General features: G+C 32.7%; 1 protein-coding gene across 1 annotated transcript; it reads left to right on the plus strand.

Moving 5' to 3' along the window:
- Window positions 1–2314: 2314 nt before the first annotated feature.
- LOC133189762 (uncharacterized) lies at window positions 2315–8103 on the plus strand. The gene is made up of 7 exons (XM_061325161.1): window positions 2315–2456; window positions 2984–3042; window positions 3383–3535; window positions 6715–6771; window positions 6893–6943; window positions 7136–7226; window positions 7331–8103. Exons 1-7 carry the CDS (start codon window positions 2326–2328, stop codon window positions 7797–7799), a joined length of 1011 nt encoding a protein of 336 aa, XP_061181145.1. The 5' UTR covers window positions 2315–2325; the 3' UTR covers window positions 7800–8103.
- Window positions 8104–8604: the final 501 nt, after the last annotated feature.

Here is an 8604-nt window from a genome sequence, read left to right on the forward strand (position 1 = left end):
GTCATTCAAATGATACATTTGTACATAAACAACTGATTTTAAGGAAGAGATTGCAAGGGTACATGAAAAAAATCCGCTCAATGAATTTTTCTCATTTTTACATATAATTTGCCTTACGTTAATGGTATCATCATATGAAAATTTCAACCATGGTCATCAGGGTTATAAGGAAGATATGGTTGCCATGGTAACCACCGTTTTTCAATATTTTGATATTTATGTAGTGAATTTTTAATTATGCCATACAGGTATCAAAATTGAAACAAATTAAATAATTTTCACCAGATATTAAATAACATGCTTTATATTCATCGGAAATAAAAATTGTATCGGAAACTATTGATAGATGTACTAATGCCCCAGTTGCTTTGGGGAGTAGTCATTGTAAATTTGCAGTAATATTTTCACCCCAAGAGCAGTTTTCAACGTCTTGACAAAAAATTGCCCAATGAATTTTCCCAAAATTAATATATTTTGTAACAATTATTATAAGTGACTTATGTTTAAAATATGAAGTGGGGTCATCACATTCTTTTTTAAGCTACATGCATTTCAATACCCCCCCCCCTTTCCTAAAATATTAAAAGATTTCATAAATTTTAATCTGATGGTTTGTTGCTGAACCTTAAATATGCATAATCTGTTAAAAACTATAGAAAATACGTATAGATTAATAAATATTTTTTCCTGAAAATCTTGTAGTGGTTGCTCATTTTATGCGTAGAGCAGAATGATATAAAATAATGTACACAAAAAACAACAATATGCATATTTTTTTATTTCCCCATCTCCAAAATATTCATTCCGTTATTATATCAACATAAGTACATGTATATACATTCTAAACCAGTGCACAGTGGTCTAAGGGCCAAATTGTTCATGCTCTGAACACTCATCGAGTTCTCTGCACTGTGACTTGGAATCGGAAAGGGGGGGGGGGGGTGAGTCACTTGAACACATTGAATGAATAGGTTATTTCAGAGAACTTGTACCTGCAATATATACCGTATATAAAAATCCTAACTATTATCTTATTTGACAAATTTCATGATTTGCTATTTAATATTTACATTTTGCAAATATTTTCCCTTCAGATTCATTGCAAGTTAGAAAACAATTCATTTTTTCATGAACTAGGTAAGCCTACATATCTCCATTGTGACGTCATAATGCCACACTTGACGTCAAAACTATAGTGCAAACTGTTTTGTTTCAAAAATAATCGTTGAATGACATTTATAAATTTGCGCTTCATGCTCACGCGGTTCATGAAATATGCTGAGGTGAAACGTCTTTGTTTATGTCCTCGTGAATTTTAAAAAATCAAATTCATTTTTCAAATATATTCCCGTGAGCAGGATGAGTTGAAATTTTTTTTTTCAAAAATGTAATATGCTCAAAACAATTTTCCCTCTCTGGTATACCTGGTACCTCCGTAGTACCTCGATTGTCAGAATTAACCTCTCTTAGTTTCATCTGTCATTCTTACACGCGTATTTTTTGCTAGATTTGTGAAAACTTGCAAAAAGAAACTTTTCTTTTCTGTCAGAAGAAGTGTGTTCAGTTTCAATTTTTTACCAAATACGACGAATAAAACATTTTACCACAACAATTATAAATGTTTACGCAATAATGTGCCGACGATTCAATGTTTACATGGTCGATGTAAGAGTTGAAAATGCTAGAGAAGATCTTACCGAGGAAAACAATTTCCTCTGCGATATTTTTAAAAATACGTTCATGTCCAGCATGCGGCCTCAAACTGGTCTATACACGTATATATGAAAAACGCATTCATTTATCTGTCCATCCATATAGGCCTATATTCATTATAATCACTGAGAAAATCACGCCGTCTGAAGCTTCTAGGAAATGAATATCGATTCATAGATGTAGATCCTATAGGAAAGAAACCGATCTCAAATAAAATTCTAATATTTTAAATAAAACTAGAGGACATAAAGATCCAGATATGAATTAAATTTATTCATGAAATAGATTTCAGTGTTCAGAACTACGACAAAAGGTAGACGTGTCGAAACGAAAAAAAAAAAACAGGAATTAAAAAAAAAGTCTGCGTCGACGCTCACCAACACTCTGCAACATCACATCTTAATATTATTCTTTCTCTGCTTTAAAATTATTGCCACGAAGATATTTTGTCATGGGCGTAATCATAATCACGCTCCTTATTCAGCTGTTATTCCGGAAATGGTTACCGTAAATCTTCTTTTTTTAAACATCACATGAGTCGATCACGTGACGCCTTGCAATCGCTTCCTTAAACAAGATGCCATTTTCAACAACCGTACTAGATACGAGCGGATGTTAATTCGAATGAAAATAATGTATTTTCTTTGTAATGGCAATAGAATGATACTATTTTGTCTTTGTTTACTCGGTGTTTTAGATTTCAGTTTTTCACAAAATTCTCAGGGACAATGCCGAAACGAAGGGTATGTTTTTATTCTTTCTGATTTTAATCGTCATTACTTTTCACATCTTCATTTTTGAGAAACAAGAAATGATTTGGTCTCTATTTGATAAACCAAATAATTAGTATGAAAATAATTGAATTATTTTCCAGGAATATGTAACATAAGTCTTCTAGAATATATATATATATATATATATATATATATATATATATATATATATATATATATATATATATATATATATATATATATATATATATATATAGTAAATACTTTTGTGTGAAGAAATGAATTTCAAGTAGTATTCTGTAAAATAAACTTGGAAAATGAATACAAAATTATCTGGCCACATGTATGCATGAAGTTTTAAATAGGACAAATATCAAGCTATCAAGCTGTAACTCAAAATACAATGTGTTTCTTTATATAGATTTTAAACTATAATAATTACATGTTATCGAAAGCAGGAAATATTCTTGTAGCACATCTTCGAAAATGTAAAAGAGAAACTTTGAGGTCTATGATATCTATTTTTAATCATTCAGAGATCCTACAATATTGTCCTGTTGTCTGAACTACATAGACGTAGGCGGAAAATGTATAGGTAACGCTATTCTTCTCACATAAAGTGAACACTTGTTAGAGAGCAGGGTTATCCAACAGTATTTAAGGAATAAAAAGATCATGATTAAAGTAACTTCTTTAAGGGTTATGACAATCAGGAAAGTGTTAAATTAGAGGAATTCGAGCAAATAAATATCTACAAGGGAGGTCATATTACAATTATGTCTATGTCTAAAGCAATTTCACTTAATTTCGATATGATTTACAGAGTAAAGATAATTCATGCATGACATGACGAGAAAAAATATGGAGTTTTTATTTTTTTTAAACTATATATGTCTGATGGAACTAAATACGCAATTACATTGGTGTTTTGATAGCCTGTCCGTCTGGGACTATGGGGATTAACTGCTCCAAAATCTGTCCTGATGGCTTTTATGGTCAGTTTTGCCTGAAGAAATGTTATTGTGATCACACACAGCGCTGTAGTAAGGCCAGAGGATGTGTGTGTAAGGGAGATAACTGCTCCAAGGGTAGGTTTGTGATAGTAGAGTGTGTTAAGGAAATTAGAATAAAAGTAATGTATTAGGTAAATTTATCATTTCAGAGTTTTTTACACTGAGTTGGAAATATGAATTTTCCGTAATTAATTGAATAATTTAATAACAATTCGCTGAAGTGTAAAAACATAGCAGTAAAAGAAATAGGAAAAAAATATTTTAAGAATCCTCTTCTTGCATTCTCTATATCATGTACTTCGGGGTTGAAACGTGAAATAAACCAGATATCATGTTTAACAATCAATAAAAACAAATTCCCTAGTCAAATCTTAAATACTCTTATCAATATAGGATCTCCCGTGCTTTGTGGTTTGAAATGAGTTTGTGTTTTCTTTCCCTGAGCCTTGGCGAGGGGATAGAAAACACACGAGCTAGATAAAAATTATGTCCAAAAACAAATCAAGGGAGATTCTTTTTAACACATGTTTTACATAGCTATCGCGTGTTTTACAGTTTTATACAGCTGCCATTTCAATAAATATGGAAATAGTTAATATAATTACCTTGTCATTTGTAAATTTTTTTTTTAAAAACATTCTGATTGTACATACAAGTACTCTGAAATTGATATTAAAAATGTAATGTGCTTGAGTTTCTGATTGACAATATCTAGTATGTAGTTTTTGGAAATAAGTCTTCCAATAATCTGTTGGAATTCCCATGGGTACCAATTGCACCCCCTTATTAGCAGACCTATTTTTTGTATTCATATGAAGCAAAATTTATTCAAAATCTTATACACGAGGAAAAGAAAACACTTGCTGTGGCCTTCCACTCGACATATAGATATATCACGTATTATCAATTAACAACAGTTCCATTCATATGTCGACTCGAGATATCCAGTGAACGTGAAATTAAAGATACCACAGAGTCTGACACATCTGTTTCTATTTGGATATTTTACTAGAAAAAGACGTTAATGGTAACCTAACAACTTAACAAAGCTTTATGATAAACGTGATGACTTTCACTTTTCAATCTTCATGCAACTTCCCTTACTTACGTAGCAATATACCCTTATCACCTGCATATGGAGTTTTTGTCTCCTAGTTGATTCAATACGCAGCTAGGACTTAATTTACACACTGGATTGGTTGCCCGCTTGGCGCATTGGTTAGAGCGTCTGCTCTATAGTTGCAGAGTAAGGAGTTGACCCTTACGTCGCGGGTCCAAATCCCACTGTGGGACGTGGAGACCAGTCTTTTGGATGAGACCGTATAAACCAAGGTCCTGTGTCGCAGTAGGCGCTGGCACGAAAAAGATCCCTCACTGGTAATGTCCCTGAGTGCCGAGTATAGCTAAAAAATTTGCAACTCTTCACCGGCAACTGGTGGCGTTTCCATATGAGTGAAAAATTCTTGAGAGGGACATTAAACAACAAACAAAGAGAACACACTAAATTGTCTACGGATATTTCCCGATCATGACAAGGAGCACGCGGTTGACAGGGGATGCTCAGTTCTTTTTAATGTTTTGGGAGGTCCATGCTTGCTCTGCTCCCGAATTGTATTGTTTAATGGACTTTTGAGCTTGAATACTGTTCGTTATCTCCATATTTCATGAATCAACCTTATTTGATTGCAACATTTTCTCGTAAAAAACACATGTGCCTTCACAAATGTGAATATGAAAATGATATCACAAGACATTTATAAATCAAATTGAAGAATTCTAATGTGCTATGTTCTCTTATTAAGAGGGCTGGGGGGTTGTGGCCATTTTCAGACTATATTGATCTCCTTTAGAAGAAGAGCTCCATATAAAGATATACAAAAATGATCAAATTTAAAAACTAAAATACAGTGGCGCCGCGTTTATCCGGACGCCATTTATCCGGACGCTTCACCATCCGGACGATATTTTTTGGGAACCGATTTTTTTCACGTTATTTTGTCTCATTAATCCGGAAATTCGCGTTCCGTATCCGGACGGTCAATTTCTACTACAAAACATAATAGTTCATTGAAAAATGACTCGTTTATCCGGACGGTAATTTTTCAAGAAACGACATTTTCACACTTATCTTGCATTCGTGTTAATTGTTGTAAAAACATTGGCCATGCAGTCAGTTTGAAGGTGGTTATACTTGTGACCTACAAACAATAGCGTCTATAATTAGCGTGTGTTTACCCCAATTCAATCACACGTTTATCTTTATTATGAAGCTCAAAGAATTTAGCTGACACTGTGCATTAATTAAATAATAATCCGTTCAAAATCATATTGCTAACCGTATATACATCGGTAAATTCAGGAGAATTTTTGAGAGTTGTAAATAACATGAACAATAAATAACGAGCGATTTCGTATTTGCTCTTTATCATGTCGATTGCGTTAGTTTGAAATACGATGTTCCATTTCTAAAAAAAAGTAAATGTATTTGAAACGCTTTTTTTCCCACAAGACAGTATAGAAAGGTACATAATTAAGGAAATATCTCTATTTAATGTACTACCGTTTACAAACGTCCATTACATATAAAACTGGCGTTACGTACAGAAGTTGATTACGTTTTTCAAGGTATTTTTTAATGATCGAAATTCAAACTTAGCGTCTGTAGAAAAAAAAAATATTGATAATCATGAAGATGGCTTGTGTTTACGAATGTTTTTAATACTTTGTTTGAGTTAGCTTGCAGTGTCCAGTTAATTTTATAGTAACCCTGTGTAATGAATATACGGGGAATATACAGGGTTAGTTTATATTTGAACATTTTCAATGATGATGCTAAACAGTTCTGTCATATCATATGAGCTTCAATAATTTTAATATATGGCAAAATAAAACAACAGTAGATCAAAATTTGCTCAGTCCATGAAGTCACATGCCAAAGAGAAGGCGAATTAAAAAAGGAGGTCTCGGCATAAAATTGCCCATCCATTTTTTTATTGTGTAAATTACATTTTAATATTTTATTTTTTCATTAATCAATTACTGCGATCCGGACGTTTTCGTTGGGGACAGAGGCGTCCGGATAAACGAGGCGCCACTGTATATAAAATTTTTCTTTACCAAATGATAGTTGACAGCTTAAGATATCATATCTAGAAAATTAAGCTATATTTGATGGTTAATTTGTTGACCCCCAGCCTCCTTAAAAAAGAAATCGGTTGCATTACATCCCTTAGTATTTGTTCTTGTCTTTATAGATACTGAGATCGATTCAATCAGTGAAATCAACATAGTCCCATGCAAATCAAACGAAGGTAAGAGTGTTGTCGCTCCACCCACAAATCTTTCATATCATAATTTTTATTAAGACATTTGTAACCGCATTGAAGGATTTCATTTTAATAGTTTTATTAAAAATGAAACTTGTCCTTACAGAGTTCGATTCATTCAATGAATTAAGCAAAGTGCCATGCAAATCAAATGAAGGTAAGCGTGCCTTATATTGATTTCACATGTATCTTGACCTGTACAGTATGAACTTGATGAAGTGTTCCAAAAATAGTTATAGTATCAGGGAACTCTTTGCTTTGTTATCTGGCTTAGTATATAAAATATTTTTAAACATGCATGTGTTATGTATTGTTTCTTGTCAATACTAACGTTTATCTCTATTTACAGCTGCTATAATTGTACTGGGGCTCATCATTGGCTTGCTTCTCATTTTCATAATACCAATCACAGTACAGTTTTACAGAATAAAGTGCAAAGGGTATGATTATTTTTTTTCCTTTCATGTGTTAAAATACTTTGTTGCAGTTTCTCAATTCTTACATGTATCTATAGCTAATATGTGAATTTTAAATTTCGATACAGCAACACAGCAAGACCAGTACATGCTTACATGGATACAGATTTAAAAGCGGAAAGCAAACCTTTGCATTTTTACGAAGATATGAAAATGAAAGAGCCAAACATCATGACAGGATCATATGACGAACACTATTTAGAACCAGTGCAGTCTTCTGGACTACAGAGAAAGAATACTGGACACAAACAGATCGGAACTGGAATTAACAGCACGAATTATTCAAAAATAAACGAAGAAGACATTGTGAGTGAATTACCAGATGAAGTTGGTTCTGTGCAGGCAAATACCATAAAATCGAGGCCTGTGGTGTCAGCAACCAAGGAATATGAACACTCTTACCTGGACATGACAAGTAAGCCAAAGGAAACCTACCTAGAGGTCATAAGTACAAAACAACCGAAATTACAGTTTAACCACAACACATCGGACTGTGTAGACGCAGGCCCACTGAGTCAGGAAAAATTATACGAATGAAGACAAGTCTAACATTTCATAAAGGAAGTTACTTACGAATGAAAAAGCATCTTATGCAAAGTGCCCACTAATATATGCGTTATCAATAATTGTGACCGGCTTTGGATGATCACAGTTGAATCTAAGTGAGGCATGAGGCAAATGTAACTATTAGCGCACACATGTCGCGACGGACTACTTTTATTTAATTTTGTAATGATAGCTTCATGTAAATCTATCATAAAATATACTAAGGAATTTTTAATTTATTTACTTTTAACATTTACTTTATGACATCATAGACAGCTTAGTTTTTTTAAAAATAAAAATGGATATCATAAATTTACTTATTTTGTCATTGGTCATTTAAAAAATTATTTTGTTTAAAAATTTCTGATTATGCACACAAGTACTCCGAAGTCGATACTTAAAAGATTCTTGAGTTTCTGATCGACAATATCTATGTAGTTTTTGGAGATCAAGTCATCCAATAATCTGTCAGAATTCTCATGGGTATTAGTTAGCCCCTTATTAGCAGAACTATTTTGTATTCATATGAAGCAGAATTAATTCAAAAACTTCTACATGAAAAAAAAGAAGTTTCTTGCTGTGGCCTTCAGTTCAACATTTAGATATATTTATCAATTAACAATAATCATTTTTATTCCTGCGTTGATTCGATATATCCCTTTGAACTCGATATAAAAGACACAAAGAGTCTAACACAACTGTTTCATGTTTGGATATTTTATTAACAAAAAACAAAAAAACTTTACGATAAACGTGATGAGTTCAACTTTTCTATCGTCAATATCTTCTATCTAAC

The sequence above is a fragment of the Saccostrea echinata genome, unplaced genomic scaffold, assembly GCF_033153115.1.
Source record: "Saccostrea echinata isolate AGI-Se365-2 ecotype Australia unplaced genomic scaffold, CSIRO_AGI_Sech_v1 ptg000019l, whole genome shotgun sequence".
Taxonomy (NCBI): Eukaryota; Metazoa; Mollusca; class Bivalvia; order Ostreida; family Ostreidae; genus Saccostrea; species Saccostrea echinata.